Below are 22697 nucleotides of genomic sequence, written 5' to 3'. Positions count from 1 at the left end.
TCTGTCATGATTATGCTCCACACCAGGTGACTTCCTGGTCTACTTGTTACCCCACAAGCTAGGAAAAGCCCCATCAGAGGCCAACCCAGCCTGGGTCTCAGCAAGGAATGCCTCCCACCCACCCACAGGCCAGCAGGGCTGAAATCCAAGCACCAGCTTTCTTTAAGAACCCAGCTGGAGGCCCGCCCCCAGGAGCTTCTCAGCAATTCTAGGCACTTTACTGCTGCCTCAGGCATGAAGTACTCAGCCCAGCCATGACACCCACTCGGGGACACTTTCTGTCTTTACCACTGGCCCATAAGGCCCCCACCCACCCACTCAGGAGGCGAGAAGGGATTCCGTCAAACTACCCAGAAAATGTCAAGCCCACATCCACCAAACCCATTCCAGTAAAGAGGGCATTAGGCACGACCAGACACACCTTTAAACACCAGAGGACACCACAAGACTTCCACATGTCTGCCCAAGAACACTCCTTGAGGGTGATGATCTTAAGGACCTCAGGCACACTGGTATTAAAATAGAGCTAGGAGGAGTTCCTGTCGTGGCTCAGTGGTTAACGATCCGACTAGGAACCATGAGGTTGCGGGTTCGATCCCTGGCCTTGCTCAGTGGTTTAGGGATCCGCGTTGCCTTGAGCTGTGATGTAGGTCGCAGATGCGGCTTGGATCCTGCATTGCTGTGGCTCTGGAGTAGGCTGGCGGCTGCAGCTCCGATTAGACCCCTAGCCTGGGAACCTCCACATGCCTCAGGAGTGGCCCAAGAAATGGCAAAAAAAAAAAAGACAAAAAAAAAAAAAAATAGAGCTAGGAGCAAGACAGACCACAAAGAAGAGACTAGGGCCGCTCAGATCCACAGAGAAGACATTACTTCACCTTTTTTCTTACTTTTCTACTACCTTTCAGATCCAGAGTCTAACGGAGAAACTGAGGCTCCCAGGCACAAGCCAGATTTCATCAAATTCAGTGTACAAATGAGGAAAGCACATGGACCAGAAGAAGGTACTTTCTTCTTTTCACTGAACTACATTTCCATGAACATAAGCATATAGACCTGATCTGCACAATCATCCTCTACCAGAAAATTGGTACAAGTGAAAACCATCCTGGTCTAGAGGGAGAGGCCACAGCAGGACAGTGAACAAGGCCAACAGGAAGCCCCAGGACAGCTGATGCCAGTCCCTAGTTCCTGCCCATCCCCAAAGGGCAAGTTTCCACATAGACTTAAAACCAGAAAGGGCTTCGAGTTTTGGAAAGCGGTTCAAAACCAAAAACCTTCTGTAGACAACTGTGCCTAAAAAGCTCAAATGAGACACTAGGCTTGGCCTGGGACCCCTCGGTCTCTACTGGACCATTATGTGCATCTTTGCTCCCGGCCCAGACAGCTCTAATCACCAACTAAAACACTCAAAGTGCAAGCATAGGTCCTATTACCAATGCAGGCTTTCCTTTCCTTGAGCAAAACCACATCAGATCTGGCTGACCATGCAATCAGCAATCCAGCTGAGCCCAAGGAAGCGGTGCCATGTGGAATGGGTTTTGCTCCTAGTTTTGACAACCAGAGTGGGGGCAGAAACACCCCACAGGACATGGAGTAAGTTGATGGTCCATAAGTATCATTAGAAAGGGCAAAATTTGCCATGTTCAGGCCCAGTGGTACTAATTCAACCCTCCTGGACTCCTTTCTGTCCAAATTTTTCTAGTGACACTCACTTCTCCCCTCCAAGATAGACTAGCACACTACCCAAAACCACTTGGAGATGTGCTTCTAGACACTGCTACCTTACACGGCAGGAGTGTACCAGGGGCCAAAGACAAAAGGATTCCTGCTACCAAGATGCCCAAGAGAAGGTAAGTAAGCATAGAGAAGTTGTTGGGGGTTCTTTGGAAAGAAATCATTCAATTCTCATGGACTCTACAGTGCTGACCTGCAGCAAACTGTAATCGCATGCTGCCTGCCCTCTCTGTTACCCTTCTCCTGAACCCTCCTTTCAACCAGTTGTTGATTTAGTTGAAATATAAGCTACTTTAATGTGAAGTTAAGCATGTGTTTAAAGAAAGCATGGGTACCAATGCTGAATAAAATGACCCACCATGGTAGTACCTTCAAAGAGGGCCAAAAAAAAAAAAAAAAAAAATCTTATTTTCATGGCCCAAAAGTAGTTAAGAGCATCATCTTAGCTTCCAAGCAAGTGTATTTAGAAAACACCCACCTCCCACTGAAAGCTCACCAGGTCAAAAGAAAGGCACAGAAATGACCTTCATTCTGTTTTAGAAAAAAGCTTATTTTGGGCTCTTAAAGTAATAGAAGACAAGAGCAACTGCCTTTTAACTGTACCTTTTGTTCAACTGTGTTTTTTTGTTAAATAGGTTATCAATCAATTCAACAAATGAAAGTTACAAAATATTTGTCAGGACCACGCACACTGTGGGTAGTTTGCACACTGTGGGTAATTTAAAAGTTCCATCTACGGCACAACCACGTCTGGGGCTTGCAAAGGGGTGGGGATGTGAAGAAAGAGACTTATGCTTCTAGACAGCCAATGACAGAGACAATGAAACTAAGCTGAGAAAAAAGCTACAGCGCCAGTAATCAAATCTGAATATGGCGCTGGGCTGGAAAACCAAATCAAAGCAAAATCTTATCAACAAATCCCCACGGAATCAGACCATGAGAAGGCACGGACACCATCTGGGCACCGTGAGGAACAAAAGGATCACCACCTGCTCCCTCGGCGAGTTGCTTGCACATTCTCAAGGACGGTACAGTTCTCATGAACAGACACCAGGAAAATTAGGGGAAAATTAGATAAGGTTAAAATAATAGTTGAAGGATAACACAGAGCCTTATAGATAAATTGCCAAATGCCCCCTTGGCACCTTGGGATTTCATGTGAAAATGACTTCAGGAAATCTTTCTCCAGGTGGCAATTAACATTTTAACTCAAATTCCCCCAAGAGAAAGGGAAATTTCGGGAGGGGGAGGGGAGTGTGACTCAAAGGCTCAGCCTAGCACAGCCAGCACAGGGCCAGCACTCAATACATCTGCGCTGAAAGAATGAAACAGAAACCCAAGCCAGGGGCTCTATCCTGCGCCCCTGCTAAGTAAGCTCCAGCACATCTCTGCCGAAGCTACCAAGTTTATCTGGTTTACCTGACTATCTTTCCCGCAGGACTGTGAACTCCTTGTGGGTGATGATTCTACAGCAGCAACAGCCACCTGTGCTAACATGTAATAAGTACTTACTGTATACCTTACATTTATTATCTCACTGAATCTTCATGATTCTTTGGAGGTACATGCTATACTGTTCCATGTTAGGGATGAGGAAACAGAGGTTCAGGGAGGTTGGGTGACCTGGCCAAAGTCACAGAGCTGGCAGTGGCAGAGGTGGGATGTGACACTGGCCTGTCTGACTCCAGGGCTGTGCTCTGTGCCCCTTAGACATGGCAAGAGGCTGCTCAGCTCCGAACTCTCAGAATCCAACTCATGGTCGATGTTAGCTGCACAGGGTTTTTAGCTGTAAGAAGTTAGCTGACCACCACTGGATTTATCTGCCTCAAACTACCTTACAATGAGGCTGTAAACACAGTCCTACGCTCCAGGCCAGCCTCTCCATGCACTAGTTGCGTTAAACCTCCCTGCATTTTGCTGTCCTCATCTAAACACAGGGATGGAACCTCTTATCACTCAGAATTGTCCTGAGGATCTAGTGGGGCCAACAGTGTAAAGCCCCAAGGACAGTGCCTAACATGGTATTCATTCATTCAAGTATTTCACCAACCGCCTATGGGACCTTCGGCCCCAAAGGCCTTCCATGTAGTAGGAGGCAAAGCCAGCGATGATGGAGGCAGCCATGAAAGGGTCCGGGCCAGGTAAGTGACAGCAGCTGAGAGTTAATAACTTGGATTGTTTCACAAGCAGAATGTTTACCCAGAGTCCAGGCTACAGAAGCCACTGTCCTCTTTTCTGTCATTTAATTTGATGTGTGGTACAAAGTTTTCTTTTCCTTAATGGTTTAACAAATCTCCATCACAGCTCTGTTTTTCCCATTCCTGAGACTGAAGTCTATGGTGTTCTCTTACTTTCGACCAGGAAGTCCAGCAAAGCCAAATGGAGCAAGCCTGCAAAGATCAGGACAGAGTTCTGTCTATCTGTATTTCCTGCCCCCGCTATGACAGTATCTGCCAAAGTTTTGCTATAAATCAGACCTCGCTGAGGCCTGGTCAAGACACACAGGCAGAGCTGGATAGCACAGCCTGGTCATCCATAAAGAGACACTTCCACACACACTGCCCAGTCTCCAAGCTGATCTGAGACCCTTCAGGTCAGCCAGTGAGCAGATTCCTGAGCCAAATCAGAAAAAACCTCAGTCTCTAGAAAGTCAAGGGACGAAGAGAAGAGCCTTAAACCATCTCTAGCAGGCAGGATGATACAGAGAGGTGGCCTTTATAAAGCAGCAGAAGGAAGAGTCAATCCCGTGTGTGTGAATGTAGCCAGAGAGGCTTCGTCAAAGCTGCAAAGGAAACAAAAATAAACTAACAGGATAAAAGGAAGGCTGTTGCTTGAGGAAGAACTTTTGCTCCAATTTAAAAAAAAAAGAGAGAGAGAGAAGAAAAGAAAAGAAAAAGAAAGCACACACTGAAATGATCTAAAGCTGCCTATAAATATTTGGGAACATCAAAGGCAGTCCTGTTAAATTAAAAATGCTGTCACACAGATAGGAACTAGCCTCTAGCACTGCCAGCTTCAACATGTGAGCCTGTGATCTGAGGAGCTGAGGGCTCAGCTCCTCGAGAAATCTGATTCACTAAAGAAAAAAGTGAACGAGCAGTTGAGTTTTAATAAGGGCATTAAATACCTTAGGAATGAGCTAATTAGAGTTTAACTCTTTCAAGATTGTCCGAGCTCTTAAGAATGCTGTAAAGTGAGCTCCCTCCAGAATCTAGTTAAATCAGACTCAAAACCTGCAGTGTAAAAGAAAAGTATTAAAATAGCACCTTAGGACTTCAAAGCTGGCGAATCCCACCAGGTCCCTTCAGATGCTGAGTGAAGAGAAGGGAGGAGGTGAAGTTAGGTCGCTTGTTTATGTAGTGGCTTTTTTTTTTTTCCAGTCTGGACTGGATACGAACGAGCTCACTAACACAGATGATTCGACCTGCCCTGTGAGTGTGCCCTTCGCCTATAACACTATGAGGGTGTCGAGTGGGAAGCCCTTCCCCTCCTGACCTCGCCAGTTCACTTATGGGCCTTACAAGACATTAGTGCTGAGCCTCTCTAGACACACGCAAGATCGCTGCAGGAAGCCACCCAGCAGTTCTACATACATTCTGGCTGAGAATCCTAAGGAAACCAAGAAGAGTCCCCAGTAGGGAAGTTCCATCAGGACGGCAGATGCCCACAGCACTAAGATTCTTTGGCCTTGAAGTAGACAGAGGTGGTACCTCTTGGAGAAAGCAAGTGTGAGAAAACACACCTGTAGAGAAAGAGAAGGGGTATCTTTCCACCACCCAGTCTCAGGAATGTGTGAGAAGGGGGTAGACGGAGATGGAAACTACCCTCTCCATTCAAGGAGAGGAATGCACTGCCCAGTCTTGGCAGAGGATCTGGGAGGTGGGAAGTTATTTAAAAAAAAAAAAAAAAACCCACAATGCACGCCTATCATTCCCATTTTTAGAAAAAAAATCAATGTGTCTAACTTGGGGGGTTAAGATTAATAAAGTATTTGCTTTGGCATAACTGCACACCGGATCAAACCAAGCGTTGAAGTCACTTGTGCTTGACACAGGTCCCACATAATTAGGCCTCCAGAGCACAGCCTTAGTATATCACAACATTCCACGTGTCCTGGCCAGATCCAGAGAAGCAATCCACCACCCCGCTTCCCTTCTCAGCAGTCAAGTGGCCTCAGGAACAACAGGCAGGCTGGCCTAGAAACCCAGACTCTTGTACACTGGACTTGCACTTCACACCTCGTGTGTGTGTGTGTGTGTGTGTGTGTGTGTCTATGTACATGGGCCCAAGTAACAGGGCAGGGGTGAAGGGGCTGCTAGCTGTAGAGCATTGGGATAAGCAGATGAAGCTGCAGCAAAGCCCTCCAGGACACAGAAGTGAAAGAGGGCACTGGGGATCAGTGAGGAGTGAACACCCCAGCCCCTCCAGTGCACTGCTGGGCCCTCCCAGGGAGAAAGGACACAGGTGGTCAGGCACTGGAGGTGTTAGAAAATGTTACGCTATGATCACTTCTCTTCTCAGTGAGTAGCATCTTTGCATTCTTTAACCTTGATAAACTACTACTTTAGAATAAAATTTTTTTTCAACCGTTTGGGAATTACAACATAAATGTTAGCATATGCAACATTATGAAACTATGTATGTTATTTTCTTCATCACCACCCTTATCATCACTAGACATAAAACGCATGTTGTAACTCATCTCCATTTTACAGATGAAGAAACTGAGATCCAGAGAGGCAAAGTCAACTTTCACAGCAGGTAACTGGCAGAGTATGGTCCTAGCCTAGGCAGTCTGGCTCCAGACTTGGCACTCTGCTGCCTCTCCCATCAGCATAGGAAATCCAGAACCACTTCATTCTGCAAAATTGAGAACAATTCTAAGGAACCTGACAAACCCTGGGTATCTGCATAGCAAAGGTGAAAACTACTGCTTCTAAGAGCCATATCAATGTCTGATGACATGGAAGTGTCACCCCAGGTCCTCTCAAATACAGTTGGCCCATGGTTGTAACACATACCTAAAGAGAACTTATACCCAAATCAGTCTATGGGTGGAAAGTTAGTTTTTAAGTTGGTTATTAGGAAGATGTGTGTATCTTCTCCCATAAAATGGGGGGTCCATTTCTGCTCCACGAAAGGCCTATCCACTTAATTATAATGTACCCAAGGCCCAAAGACCCCACTCCAATCAACACAAAGCAAAAAAGCAGCCAAAGCAGATGTCAAGAATCTATGCACTAAACTCCTTACTCACTGGTATCTCCTTTCCTAAATTTATACTCAATTCTGGCAAACATGGTTCCCTGCTTTTCTAGAAATGGACCACAGAAGTCAGAAATAGCAAATGAAAACTACTGGAGAGAAGTGCTGGAGAGGAGGGAACAGCTTACAGACGGCGTCCCATCAGCAGAGGGAGGCCTCCTCCCTGCACAACTCTAGAGGGTGTCGTCAACTTCTGGTGTCCTAGATCCATATTGTGGCCCCTTTATGTCGAATAGGAGTCAGCTATCTTGAGGATGGGACAGCTTTTCCTAATTCACACAAAGGGGTCTCTGTGTCGGAGAGGGAAAATGTCAAAAGGCTGGGGCACCAGCCCTGCCCTGAAGACAGCTGCATTCTACTAGAAAGTCACGCAGGTGACCGCAGGTCTGCAAACAAGAATTAAACCTGTGGTCAGCATCCCCTTCTGAAATAGTAAGTTTCCACTCAAAGGGGTGGGGGGGCCTGTTTTTTTGTGTAAAGAGCCCCAGGGGCAGGCCCTCCGCAACATGGGACTGCCTGAGCCGTCAAAGCTGTAGAGGCCCTCCCTCCAGTGGCTCAGGTGCCCTTCCGTAAAGGGGCGCTAGGACAGATAGGGCACAGACTCCTTCCACTGTGCCATTCAGGGCTCCCATCTGGCTTACCAGGCCAGATCAGTTCCCTTCTGGACACTTCACTGCAAGATACCAGGCACCACAGAATAAGTATATGGGACACCACTTGCCAAGGGGCAAACAGCATTCCCGTGCTAGATGCCAGAGACACTCACTCCTCTTCCTGCGCCAGCTCCAAATGCCAAACCTTGAGAGCTGGGCATCCTAAGATCCCACTTATGGGTGGCAGCACCTGCGACGATGGTCTTTGCTGAACATACAATAGGGAGGGGAGAGGACAGATCTTCTTGAAAAGGGGAGTAGGGAGGAATAAAGAAAAGGAGCTGGGGAGAAGGAATCCCCATCCAGCCTCCCTCCAGTTTTTCTGCCCCTCCCCTAACTGGCCATCACTAGAGTTACCAGAGTGCAATGGATGCTGGCAGGAGGAGGGAGGAAGGGGTCTGTAAATATTAAGAGACAGAAGATTCCCCCTTTACCCTGAAGCCAGTAGGGAAGACACTCAGACAAGAACTTCAACAAATTTGCAAGAGAACAATTAAAAGAGCCTTGCTGTAAAATAAGAAAATTATTTATTAGGAAAATTAATGTTATCGGAGCATGTAGTAAGAATTCTAGAGTTTTCTACATCTTCTTGTAGGAGTATATAAGGGGAATAACTTCACTTGGAATATTCAAAACTCTTCTACCCCCACCCCATTGCTGTTTTAGAGCCTCCCCCTTCCAAAAACAAGGTTGACATGGCAACCAGAGCACCAGTCACCATGGTCCCTAACCACATCCGCCAGGGCTTGGCATGCTGAGACGTGTGCCAGCTCTGTTGTCTGTAGGGCACTCCTGGCCACAGTACACAGCAAGCTATAATCAAGTCAAAAACCACCGCATTCGTATAGAACTCAGCTCAACATAAATATTCATTAAATGTGAAAACCTATGGTGATGCAATGTTGAGACTGCAAATTTAAACACAAGAGTCAGGAAATGCAGAAATTACCACTGCCGCTGGAACTTGAATCACCCATAAAGCTAATGCCACAAGTGAGTTTCTATGTGTCCCAGAAATTCAAACCTATTAACACTGAAATTTCAAAACTACACATTAACTGTTCATTTAATTCCCTCGGTGTGGGTGACACTTACTGATGGGCCCTGGAACATTTCCAGAGTGGACATGCCATGAAAAGGCATGCCAACTCTCCAGAATGAGTGAAATATAACATACCATGGACAGACTCTGGAATATTCCTGAAGGTCCCCATACCCATATAATGGCCACTGTCCCACAAAAACAGCAACGACAACAATAATAATAAAGATAATAACAAAATCTCAACATGCCAACATGTACATAACAAAGCAATAATTTGACAATTCCCAAATACTTACAGCGGGACTCTTAAAAAGTAGAAAATCGGAGTTCCCGTCGTGGCGCAGTGGTTAACGAATCCGACTAGGAACCATGAGGTCGCGGGTTCGGTCTCTGCCCTTGCTCAGTGGGTTATCGATCTGGCGTTGCCGTGAGCTGTGGTGTAGGTTGCAGACGCAGCTCGGATCCCGCGTTGCTGTGGCTCTGGCGTAGGCCGGTGGCTACAGCTCCGATTTGACCCCTAACCTGGGAACCTCCATATGCCGCGGAAGCGGCCCAAGAGATAGCAACAACAACAACAACAAAAGACAAAAAGACCAAAAAAAAAAAAAAAAAAAAGTAGAAAATCACGTGTATTAGAGTGAAATCTAAATTTCTTCTACTTGTAGTCTGCTAGCTTTTTTTTTTTTTTTTTTTTTTTTTTGGTCTTTTTTGTCTTTTTAGCGCCACACCCCTGGCATATGGAGGTTCCCAGGCTAGGGGTGTAATCTGAGTTACAGCTGCCGGCCTACGCCACAGCAACACGGATCTGAGCCTTGTCTGCGACCTACAACACAGTTCACGGCAACACCAGATCCTTAACCCACTGAGCGAGTCCAGGGATCGAACCCACAACCTCATGGTTCCTAGTCGGATTCATTTCCGCTGCGCCATGACAGGAACTCCCACAGTATGTTAGCTACTTTAAAAACATTACTGTATCCTCAACCTGCTTCCCATCGGCATCTAAATACAGGCTCAAGGCCTATGCCAGAACTTCCAAGGCAGGAGGGAGGGGAATCAGGAAAACAAGACGGTACAAATTTAAGTAAGGATGGGTCATCCTGGAGCTGCATCAATTTTTTTCTATTTCCAAAATAAAAAATTAAAGAAAAAATTTTTTCTATTCCCCAAAATACCTATTTTCTAAGTGACACCAAAATAGTGTTCATATTTAAATAAAACATACTCTCTAAAAGACTGCAGTCAGGATGAGATGTCTCTACTCCAGCATGCTTTGAACAATACACCCAGGCGGCCACAGGCCAGTCTGGGAGGAGTCAGGTGGCACTATCTCCTTGTTCCACCCCCTTTTTTCAGATATGAACAGAGGCAAGGTGAAATTATTTTGAGAGTCTGGTCCATCCCAACTATCTGGAATAGCCCTAGGACACACCCATGTCTTGTGAATTATTTCTACAAATCTTAGAAAACTCTCCCTCAAAAAGTCAAGTCTTTTTCTGGCCACACTAACATCTCCACTGCTACCCTCTCTCAAAGTATCATGATCTAGAAGAATTTCAATTCAGTAAATATTTGAGGGGGTTTTTTTAATTTTTTTTTTGGCCACACCCACCGCATATGGAGGTTCCCAGGCCAGGGATCAAACCCTCGCCTTGGGTGCAGTCCCCTTAACCCGCTGTGCCACAGGGGACTTCCTTAAGAGTTTTATTGGAATGCAACAGGAGGATGAGTAAGACACAAGCCCTTTCTGCTGGGAGTTGTGATCCTGTGGAGAAAAGAAAAAATCAATGAAAGAATACCCACATTAAGGTGAAGACCAGCTAAGAAGTGAAAAACGGAGTGCCTCGGTCAAAGGAATGCACCAGTAGAACCTGGAAATGTTTGATAGGAAAGGCTGGAAATTTGACTGCAGGAGAGAGAGGAAAGAGAAGGAGGGGGCAGGGGCTGGGAACGTGGGGCCACAGAAATGTATTCCTGCAGAAGGGCAATCCAAAATGAAGGGCATAGAGGGAGGAAAGCCCAGGACCCATTCAGGAAATCAGGGCAGAAACACACAGGACTCAGGCCTGCATCCCAAGCCATCTCTCTACTCAGCCTGCTAGTAAACAGTGTGGTGGCTCTGAAAGATTCTGATCCAGGGAATGACAAGCTCCAATACTACTTGAGAACGCTGAGCCATGGGGAGGGGAAGAACTGAGGGGAGGAGAGAGAATGTGAGGCAGGGAGAGGCTAAGGCAGCATCTGGCATGAAGAGGTAAGGTCAGCAAGGAAAGAGCAAGCATGCCATTTCCCCCGCCTCGGCTACAAACTACCTTGATTTAAACTATGAAACGGCTTTGCAAGTCAAGCTGGCAACATTCTTTACATGCATTAGCTGTCTGCTTACCACCAACTCCAAGACTGAGGCACTTTCTGAAAAGATGCCAAGTCTCTGGGTACTCAGTGATGGTTCTCAAAATCACATAAAGGTGCTGAACACACAATGGCAAATGCATTTAAGTACAAGTATACAATTAGGTACAAAGAAAAGCATTCTATGTCAACTGTGGGACAAGCCTTGGCAACTAGGACGACCTGAACAGCAGAAGGCCTTCTGGGCAGAATCCAAGGCAGGCACCCCTAACTGAGAGGATGAAACAAGCAAATACAGGTGAAAGCGCACAGGGGACAATAAAGCACAGGAAGATGTGCTGGAACTCAACCATCAAGGTGGGATGTCACTCTAGACAGCCCAGAACCTGGGAGCACCAAGCCCCAACTCTAACCCCAGTTCCTCTCTCAACCAGAGGCCAGAGATCCCTGCCCCAGCATCACAGGGTGTCCTCCAGCTCAAACAGAAACTCTCACAGCCCAAAGAAACCAAGGCGCAAAAAGAGAGAAGGGACAGAGATCTTCAGGAAAGCATAGGCCAAATGGTTCTGGAAAACGGAAGCACCTACATCAAAGTGAAAAGAACATTGGTCATGCCAGGGCTGGTGCAGCCTGCCCCAGTAGCACAACGTGAGGCTCGCAGGGTCCAGGGAAGTGTCATAAAGCTGCTAATGGCCATCTGACATGCAGATGGCTGAGGAAGGAGAATAGAGACTCGCCAAGCACAACTTGAAAGCTTTCCGCTCCAGAACTTCCAGCAATAGAAAGGATGGCAAACGCCAATGCCCACGGGGCCCAGGCAGTGGTCAACGCAGATCATTACCAGCGAGTGCAGTAAGCTGCCTCAATTCAACAGAAACTTACTCACTGAGGCCTGTGTCCCATCTGAAGAGGGCAGCTGCTACTCCACTGGGGCAGGCTGCTGCCACATGGGAATGCAGACCCAATGCTGCCAGAGCTTTTTATTTTTCAAGAAGAGCCAGAGCCCCAGATTTTTATGTAAAATTTCTAGATTTTTAATAGGGATCAAACAAAATACAAGGAAGCTGTTTTCGGCCCCCGGGGCCTGCTTTTTAGAGGCACCCTGAGAGTCTGGTGCTTGGCTCTAATGCATCTCTGCCCACCACAAACTGACAGTGCCACTCTGAGTGAGGGGACAGAATCATCTGGCCTTTGGCCTCCAGAACCAAGCCTGTTCATAAGCAGAGAGACTGTTCGAGGGGAAAGAGACGGGGCAGAAAACATCAAATGCAGCAGCACCCTCCTGGGCCACAATCTGCTGCCACAGGACATGCTGCTGGCACAGTGGGCCATTCTGTGAGGCCTTCTCTAGGCCCCCTGTCCTGGCCATCTGCCTGGACTGCTGCTGTATCCCTGTCCAGATACACCTATGGGGAGGAACCCAGATACCATGCCAGGTACCTTCCCCTTCGATACAGATGTTGCCATAACTCAGATCCTCAAGGCAGAGGGAAAAAGCAAGTATTTTATGATTTACTAAATGGTAGAAACACATAGCCTTTCACTTTTACAAAGCTGTTTTTTAAAAAACTGGTATCACCCATTGTGAGCAGGGGTGTGTGGAAACACATATGCTGGCCTGGTAGTGGAGTATAAACCAGAAATGCTCTTTCACAAAGCAAACTGACAATACATGCCAACGGCATTAAAAATGTTTATACCTCTCGACCCAGTGGTCCCAATTCTAGAACTTGATTCCACAAAAACAGTCACAAGATAGAGAAAACATGTCCCTCACAACATTGCTTGTAACAGGGGAAAACAAGACACTAAAAATGCTGCAGAGTATTTACTAGTAACAGGAAAATGTTCAAGGTTCACAAAGAGCTAGAAACACTACGTAATGTTTTATCCAATTTTCTTAAAAATCCCTCTAAGCTCATAGGAGCAAAAGAAAAGAAAGCTATACCAAAACACAAAAGGTTAACCAGAGGTTACATGTAGGCAGCAGGAATGATTTCTTTTTGCATATTTTTCTGTATTTTCTAAGTATTCTACAATAAACATGTATTATTTTTTTATAATTAAAAAAGCAAGTTACAGGAGTTGCTGCTGTAACACATGGGTTAAGAATCTAACTGAAGCAGCTTGGGTCACTACAGAGATACAGGTTTGATCCCAGCCCAGCAGAGTGCGTTAAAGGACCTAGCACTGCTGCAGCTGCAGTATAGGTCACAGCTGTGGCTCAGATTCAGTTCCTGGCCTGAGAACTGCCATATGCCGCAGGTGCAGCCATTAGAAAAAAAAAAAAAAAAAAAGTTACAGACGATTTTTTCAAGGAAGATTTTGGCTCTGACAAGAGATAATGTAAAATCAAACTATTCTAACACGTTTGCCCAAAATGAATCAAAATGCACCCAGGTCCTTAAGCAAGCAGGTCAGTGAGCTTTGTCTTAAGTTCAATCCCAGCTCTGTGGCCCTGAGAAGCTTATTTACACTCTCAGCCCCGATTTCCTCTGTTAAGTGCAGCTAATTCAACTGCCCAAATCTGTATGGGAGAAATCACAAAAATGACATCTGTAAATCACAAACGGTACAATTGGTGCATAAAAGCTATTTCTTCTCAGGACTGTATCCACAATAGGAATTCAATACATGTCTGCTGACAAGTTAGTGTACTCAGTTCAAGTAGAAAAGCAAGTTTCAATTAAATTCTCACACCACCAAATGGTTTCCCACATACACACCTAATCGACCACACAAACACCCCCATTTAAAAACCCAGCAGCTTCTGCGCCAGGAGACCAGAAGTCCTTGTTCCAACATCCACTTCCCCGTGAATCATCAAAGTCTGTTTTTACCAAATCAGCTGTACACACTTAGTTTCTAAACAACCATATCATACTGGCTGCTGGGGAGAGAAGAGGGTTAATGTCAAGTCTTACAACACATCTAAAGGGCAATAAAAATAAAATGCTCTCCCCTGAACCACAATAGGCCAGCTGACCTCATTCTCTTCACACTATCATGAGTCAACAGAGCCGCTAAAAGTCAGATTTTAAAACATCTCATTCAAGCTTCAAATGGAACAAAGAACCTCTACTCCTTACTGCCTCCCCATCCTGTTTGACAGGTATAAAGGCACGTCTCCACAAGGGGGTTATCAGCTTTAACCTCAAAGGTAGGTGAAAAATGAGTCGAGAAAGGTCAGATGGCACAAATCCACACACTGTGTCGTTACATACATGTTTCCTCAGAGTGAGTCGTCCAGGCCTATATGGAGCACCTGGGCCAGGTGCACCCTCAGTATCCCCTAGGTGTGTCCCAACACAGAGGACCTGTGGCTGGCACTGTCTGCCCCCAACACTCGGCTGCCTGCAAGCAGGGCCAGTGCCTTACTTGTCCCCACCTGCTGCCTCGCCTCGCATGGGGTCTGGGGGACAGAAGGCAGCAGTGAAGGCCTGTCCACTGTGGTAATGCAGACTCATGGGGAGGTTTAACAGCCAGGAGGATGGAATAAGCAGGGAGGGAGTAATCCACAGTTTTAGGTTCTTATAATCCTTTAAATCAAATGGTAGGGGAACAGGCAGACTGTGTGAGTAAGAAAGGCGATGTACATGGGATGGGACCTCTTTGGAGAAGCCAGACAGGCTCCAAAATGGCTCTAAAAAACCGGCCACAGGAAAGAGGTGTGTCTCACACCAGAAATCCCTTTAAATGCCAGAGCACGATGACCATTCCAACTTTCCCAACAGCCAAAAAACAACGGAAGTGCCATTGAGCGACAGTTGTGTACTTCAAGTCACTGGTCCCTCTTCCCGAACTTGGTAGACCAATCTGTTCTTCATGGAAAAAACAAGGTAGAAGAAGACTCTGTGATTTAAAAAGGAAGAAGAAAGAAAGAAAAAGGGAAAGGATGGAAGCAAGGAAGGATGGAAGAGAATAAGTCTTTAAGGGCAGAGTTCTTTCAGTTGAAGTTACAGACTCATTTCTTAGTCCATCAGTCTGGGTTTATATCCACTTTAACTTCCACCATCGGTTCCCACAATTTCATCCCAAGTGAAGCAGTCTTGTAAAAACAGAAATAGCTTAGAATCACACAGACCTGGGTTTGACTCTGAGCCCTGCCATCAACCTGCTCAGAGACTTCAACAAGCAATTTTACCTCTCTGGGCTTAGTTTCCTCATCTGAAAACCTGGGGCATCCCATTTACCCCACCAGTTAAGTGTAGGCACAGCACCGTGCCCAATGCCTGGAACATAGGTAGCACGAGATCACTACTACCTATTTTTAAAAGCTCTGACAGAGGAGGGCTGAGCAACTCAAAAACCTAAATTAAAGAAGAAAAGCCACCATTCATTGAGCAAACTCAATGTAAAGCTTTAGGAGGCTTGGCTTTCCCCAATTTATATGCCTGATCACAAAGCACACTTCTACACTGGCTCTCTCTGGTACGCTCAACTGAGGACATAAAGGCCCACGGAGTCAGGAGACCCAAACGGTTCTCCAGAGTCATCTCTATCCACCACATGGCCCTCGGCAAGGCACTTCACTTCCCTGGACCTCAGTCTCCTTATCTGACACATTAAAAGGCTAGAGTCTGGTTTTTTGGATTATCAAGATGAATTTAAATGTCATTTTTGTCTTGAGCTGCAAATCCACATTCTCCAGACTTGGGAAACACCATCGGGAAGCAAAGTTTTCCCATGACATATCTTCAGGTTAATGATAATTCTGAATACCAAACCTTTATAGTATTCCCAAGGACCTGGGGCTTGGCCATGAACCATTCTTCACATGTCTGTGAATCCGTAACAGCTATCCTAACGTTAGGGCTTTCTCAATACTCAGAGTTTTATCACAAAAAGAATGTCTTCAGACCTTTATAATGCCAGGTATCCTGCCCCTGAATACACATACACACATGTCACTTTCATACAACCTGGTATTATAGTTACCAGTGAGTCCACCAGAACCATTCTTTCCACCTAATCAAGTAACTTTCTGGAAAGCTAATCCCCAAATGTATTAGCCAAACCAAATAAAGTTGTTCTCATCAATTAATCTAATCCAAGTCCATTAAGACCCTGGTGCCTGCCTGGTGTCCACTCTAAATCCATCATTCATTCACTACGCAGTGAGTGTCTAATAAGTGGCAGGCACTGGGGATGCAAGGGTGGACCTGAGGAGGAACAAAAACAAACAGGCCTGTGCTCAGGTCCACAAGAGAAGATATGAGGAGTTGCCCTTAATGCATTTGGACATCAACAGACATCCGTTTCATTTTCCAATGAATATTGGAAAGGCACACATCTGCACTCCACGCTCCACTCTGCACTCCCCAAGCCCTTCTTGCCCTTCACCATCTAAATGAAGAACATTCTTTTTTTTTTTTTAAACTGAAGTATAACTGACCTACCACATTATGTTAGTTCCAGGTACACAACACAGTGATTTGACATTAAGTGCGGAAGATTCTTGGAGTGACTACTTTCTCACTTCTCCCAAAAATGATGCATTTAACTCCATCAGACAGATGCTCATGAGGGAAGTTAATCCATTATAGACAATGGATGACTTCAGGACTAAGGGCTCTATTGTGTGGGGAAACCCAGTTGGGAAGGATTATCACTGATCCACACACACAAGTCTGTCTCTAGAAGGGACTGTGAACTCCAGAAGACAACAGCAATACAGTATCTGGTACAGAAGAGGGCTTTGGTAAAAATCCATCAAATGAACATGCTCTATGGAGACACATAAACCTGTAGGTGTCTCTGAGGGCCATGTCACTCCACTCAGATCCTTACTAATGGACTACTTGATAAAAGGTACTAGATTAGTGCTTTTCTTTTTCCTCCTGGAGAGGAGTAGCAGCACAGAATCCACCAAGGGGCAAATGATATACCTTCTCAGGAAAATAAAAGTGCATATACACAAGGTTGTGTATATGATTTCAGAGGTTCACAGGCCACCTCTAGAAGTCTCTGACCCTTGAGTTAAGAAGCCCTAGGCTAGATTGTTAAAAATTAGACGAATTAATGTCAAGGCCCAACCAGCCAAGTTCTATTGATTTGGCAAAAATTGGAACAAAGAGGCCAGAGAGACCTGGGTTTCAACACAGGTTTTATCATTTGATAGCAGCATGAGGTTGGAGAAGTCAAATCAACTTTCTCAGCTCCCCACCCCCACCTCCTCATCTATAAAATGGGTTAACAACAGTTGTTGATTCCAGGTCAAAGATGAGCAAACAAACACATGATGTGCTTAGCACAGTGCCATATACAAAATAAATGCTTCTAAATGGAAACTATTACCACCCTCTCTCTAGTCTACAGACTCCACTTACCTCCTACTCCCACCTTCACTTCCATTCAGAACTGTATTAGTAACTCTCACAGGATCTCAGGGAAATAGACAGAAAATAGAGCCCCTAAGAATTCAAAAGGTCACAGAACACCAGCCTAATGTTTTCCCCAAAGTCAAATGCTTGGTTTTAACCTATGAAGGCCCTCTGACAAGACAGTCAGCAATCCCTTTTTGTGTAAATCCAGGTCAGCTGTCAGCATGCAATTGTTTTATTAGGCCAAGTCCATTTTTAGAGGCAGGCCTGTTGAGTTAACTTAAAATGGAGATGAAAAGAAAATGTTTGATCAAATGTTAAACTGCAGAAACACCCTGACAGGGAAACAAGGCAGGGGAATTAGTTTCCTAAAATTATTCTCTCTGATACCCTTAGTTAACATAGGCTATTTAAGGACCTCACTCATCCTTTCAAACCCACCACTCAGCTCTCCTCCCACCCCTCACTGCTAAAGGCACTGGCTTAGTTCTTAAATGTTCTCAGCAAGCTCTGCTTTCAAGACCATTCAACACTTAACTCAGGATCCAGAAAGTTACACAAAACCTACTATTCAGATTCCTTCTACAAGAGAATTTCTCAAGCGTTTCTAAATATTTGACTTCAAGGGGGAAAAAATTGCATTTCCACTTTAGAACAATCTTTCACCTCTAGCTATGCAAATTTTCTTTGTTTGCTTAACCAATCCACATACCACTAGCCGGTGTTTAATTGGGCCTTTATTTAACATCACTAGCCATGTGAACTGAACAGCAAAGTCTGAAAGTTTCAGATAATGATCTCATTAATAGCAACAAATATGGTTCAAAGATGAAATATGCATCAATATGTCTAAGAACCTTTAAAGTCCCACACTTCAGAACTACAGGAGAAGTGTTAATTTCCTCAGCATTCACATTGCATGCCTGACCCAAGCAAATGGGCTTTAACACTGCATGAATAAATAATAAATAATAAAAATAATTAATAGTATTTCATATCCACACATTGTTTTCACAACTTTCACAGATAAAGATGTCAAAAAAAAAAAAAAACAAACCCCACCTCTCATCTTCCAGAGTACACAGGTGACCCCTAGGAAAGTTATTTAAGACTAAAATGCAGAAGAGAATCAAGACTCCTGGTGACTAATCCTAAGGCTTGAGTCTCTCTCTCTCCCTCCCTCTCCTTCTCCCCACCACACGCACACTTCTTAACCAGGCCTCCCCCTAACCCATGCAGATGAATGAACAGGTACTCTAATTAGGAGTATCTGGGCAAACCAGACTATGATAAGGTACTACCGTATAAACGCGTGCACACACCCACATATTTTCATTGTATACGATAGGGTGGAAAAAAATCAGTACTACATAACAATTTGCCATTTTAGAATTCTCAAAGGAGAGTGTCTCCCAAACAGGTTCTTTTCTCCCCTAAAGCATGAACAACAGTGCTATAGAATCCCTTGGGAAATAACAAAAGGAACACTATAGTGCTATGATTTAGGTTTAGTTAAAGGGAAATGTACTCTGCTCTGAAGACCGTAAGACATTAGACAACAAATTATGCAGAGTTGGGTTTTTTTTTTAAAGACAGTAAATAAAAGGAGGCTTGAAAAGTTCAACAAGGGCACTCAGAATACATGATTAATCTGAAACTGAACACCAATTTGTTTCTTCTACATTTTCATTTCTCACACAAAATGTTAACAGTCCCTCTCAGCAGTCCTAAAACATCAGCTTACCTTACAAAAACCTTCTTCAGGGCTGAGAGGGGCCACACCAGCTCCGTCACTCAGGCAGTATCCGAAGGACTAATAAAAGCGTGCCAGCCTCTGTACACACACAGCCCTGAGAGCCATGCCGGGCTCCTTCTGTGCACATGATGAGGTTTAGCAACTGGGCCTCACAATAAAGTTATTAAAGATATCGAGTGATAACACCACGAAATGACTATTCAGACAGCTCAGATAAACTTACCAACATTACTGTAGTTATAAGGGAATTTAGGACACCTATTAGTGATTGCTTAACAGGTCAACTTATCAAATACCATTTAAGTCATTTTTTCTTTACTTAGCAATTGTTGACTTTTTTTTTTTTTTTTTTTTTGGCTAGGCTAATGGACTACAAAGGAGTTAGATAAGCACTTCAAAAAGTTTCAAAAGAGAATAGATCCCTTCTGCCAAATTCACACATTATCTCTCCACTCACAAGGATAAAATAGTTACAAATGGTGTGTTTAAACTGCTAATTTTGTATTAAATGGCAAACCCAAGATTATCTCCAAAACATAGCACTACTCATAATGGATAGTTCGGCAGACAAACTACCATGGAGAAAGAGTACAAGTTAAAACACTGCAGATAAAAATCGCAAACTTCAAAAGTCTCCTTCAAAAAGTGAAGTGCCATGTTAAAACATCTTTTCTCTTAGAAGGCTGTAAATCAAACATTTTCTAAAGGCATCAGGCTACAGTGAAAGCCTCAAAGAGAAACAAGGAGTCACAGGAGCAAGCTTTAAGATTCAAACTATGCTTGAAGGTTGTGACTGAAATGTGTAGGAATCCACAGCTTATAAATTAAAGACCATAATTACAGCAGTATCCAAAAAAAAAAGTCCAAAAGCCTTTAACATAGGTGGAGTCACAGAACTCAAACATGTGTTCCCCTTCTCTTTATCCTGCAGAAGTTTCATATGGGGATGCCAAGGACACACCTCAAAGGACCAGGCTGCACAGCTCCCCATCCTATCCATGCAGGGCTTTGAGTCTGCACCAGGGGAGGGGAAAGGAAAAGATGCTTACAGTCACTCCATTCGGTACCCTTCTCTCCATTCATTACTCATCCAAGAGTAAAGTGCAGAAGGCCCAAAGCTTAGAGCACAGCAGCCATACCCTCACCCCCACAAGGTTCAAAGACCAGCCAAGCACGTCCAATTGCCCATTCCAGGCATGCGTATTAACCGCAGTAAGTATACTGGCTGTCTACTAACAAGTTGATAAAAATCACAGCCAAAGAAGCAGGAAGGCATCTACCCACTTCACCATGTGCGGAGGCTTAGGCTAGAGTCCCTCCTCCAAAGAGCCGGGTCAGCTGAAAGCTAGCTCTCCCTTGCCAGCTTCCTTTGGAATGCACACCTCTTTCATCTGGAGCAAGGTAGAGGCCCCATCAGTGAGCGACCCTGTCTCCGGACTTCCAGGCCCTCTGCAGAAGTCCCAGCCGAGGAGCGGGCAGGCTGCCGCCCTCCCATCCTCTGTAATCTGAGGCACGCAGCGAGGGCTGCCTGCTTCGGCCACTCCAGGGCACCCGCGATCCCCACTCCTCAGTGAACTCCCGCCGCTCTCCTGCCTGCAGCTACTCGTCCAGATCCCTGCCACAGGGTCAGCGCCCAGGTGAGGCTGGCGACAGGTTCCAGGGGAGAATGTTGTGCAGACCCTCGGACAAGCCTGACTATTCCCCAAAGGAACATGCATGGGTGAGCACAGTCTGCGACCTGGAACAAGCCACCCCATCCATCATCACTTATCTTTCCAAAGTTGGCATTCAACAGGTAGTTCCCCGGACTTCCACCTGAGGCGAACCGAATGCCTCGACGGCCCAAGGGGGCTGTGAGGACCCGGGGTCCCCTCCCGCTGCCCAACCCATAAGAGGCCGAGCCCCCACGTGCGCTCGCCCCCCGCTGCGGCGCCCCGGAGGCCGCGTCCCGCCCGCCCGCCAGGGAGGGATGCCGCCAGCCTCCTCGCCGCCCCTCCCGCCCTCCCGCCCGCTCGCGGCGGGGTCGGCGGGCGCAGCCCCCGGAGCCATCTTGTGGCGGCGGCGGCGCGGGCCCCGGGCGGCGGGCAGCTACCTGCACAATCTCGCCCTCCGCGCTGAGCGTGGCCCCGGCCCGCGAGAAGCGGCCCGTGAGGCCGGTGGTGTAGGTGGTGTAGTCGCCGCTCGGGCTCGACTCGAACAGCACCACCTCCACGAATGCCGTCTCCTTGGCCCGTGCCGCGCCGGGCCCCGCGGCCGCCAGCAACAGCCCGAGCAGCAGTGGCAGCGGCGGCGGCGGCGGCAGGCGGCGGCCGCGGGGGCCGCGGGGGCGGCGGCGGAGGCGGCGGCGGCGGCGGCCCGGGGCCCCTGGGCGCCCGCCCGAGCGCGGCCTCATGGTCCTGCGGCGGGAGGGCGCGGAGGGCGGGCGCGGCCGGGCATAGTCGCGGGCCGGTTGAGGACCGAGCGCGGGCGGACGCCTACAGCCCCATTGCGGCGGCGGCAGCTGCTTTGTGGGTCGCAGGCTCGGCTCGGCTCCCCCGGCCGTCGCGCCGCGGCCCTTTCATCTGCTCCACGTGAGGGGTTATCCCCGCCCCGGCAACGTCGTGACCCGCTCTCCCCTCCCTCCCCGCGCTCGACCGCCGCTGCCGCCGGGGGGAGAGGGTAGGCGGGGCGGGCGCGCCTGCGGCGGGGGGCGGTGCCGGATGGCCAAACACGCCTCCATGTTCGCCCCGCCCTCGCCATGGCCACGCCCCTCCGGCTGTCTGCGCCCCACCCCTTTCTGTTGCTCCGCCCACCGCCCTTATAGCCACGCCCCTCGTCATAGCTCCGCCTCCACCCTCTAGCCCCACCCCCTCGACCGCGCTCCGCCCTCTGCGGCAGACATAACTCCTCACGGTTGCATGAGTTCGGCGGGAATTTGGATCGCATCCTGTTCTGGGGTGATGTGTGTCCTTTCTGGAGGCCCCACACCCCCAGTCCCTCGCAAGAGTTGTGGTCCTTTTTGGACCCCCGCCCAAATCCACAGTTCCCGGGAGCGGAGCCACCGCACCCGGCCTTCCACCCCTACCCCCACCTCCGGGATCGTAGGACTAGGGCCCCGGCGGTCTGGGGCGGTTTGCAGCTTGGCCATGCCGGGCGTGACCGGTTCTTGCGCTGGTATCGCTTAGACAGTTACTCTCAAGTCTGTGGGTATGGGAAGGGGAGAGAGGGGGGAGAAAGTCATTAAGCCGTTTGGACTCTGATGGAGATAATCTTTATGCAGCCCCAGAGGCAGTAACCGAAATGCCCCCCTCGAGAGAAGTTCTGAAATTTTGATTATTCTCTCCGTGTGCAGAAGTTGGAAGGTTCCAACACCGCCACCCTTTACGTGCAGAGGATAGCTACCAAATAAACATACCTAAGACACGTGCTCCAGGGCCTTGGGTTCCCAGTCACCCAGAAGATAAACTTTGAATTCTCTTCCGCTCTCAGCATGAGTTTTCCTTTCTCATCTATTCCTCTCTGAGAATCAAACCTTCCTTCAAAATCCAGATTCACTTCCCACTTCCTCCGTGGAGTCTTCCTTCTCTGAC

General features: G+C 47.1%; 1 protein-coding gene across 2 annotated transcripts in view; it reads right to left on the bottom strand.

Annotated features, from left to right (window-relative positions):
* ZNRF3 (zinc and ring finger 3) overlaps window positions 1-21781 on the bottom strand; it is a 149328-nt gene extending 127547 nt beyond the window's left edge. The window contains exon 1 of one of the 2 annotated variants that reach the window (XM_021073755.1): window positions 21221-21781. In XM_021073755.1, coding sequence (XP_020929414.1) covers window positions 21221-21520 — 300 coding nt within the window. In that variant the 5' untranslated portion in view covers window positions 21521-21781. Of the gene's footprint in view, window positions 1-19116; window positions 21060-21220 lie in introns of those variants that run through there. The other variant, XM_021073756.1, reaches the window with a different exon arrangement.

Source organism: Sus scrofa, chromosome 14, assembly GCF_000003025.6.
Source record: "Sus scrofa isolate TJ Tabasco breed Duroc chromosome 14, Sscrofa11.1, whole genome shotgun sequence".
Lineage (NCBI taxonomy): Eukaryota > Metazoa > Chordata > Mammalia > Artiodactyla > Suidae > Sus > Sus scrofa.
Note: the sequence above shows the minus strand (reverse complement) of the source record. Positions and strands in the feature narration are given on the sequence as shown.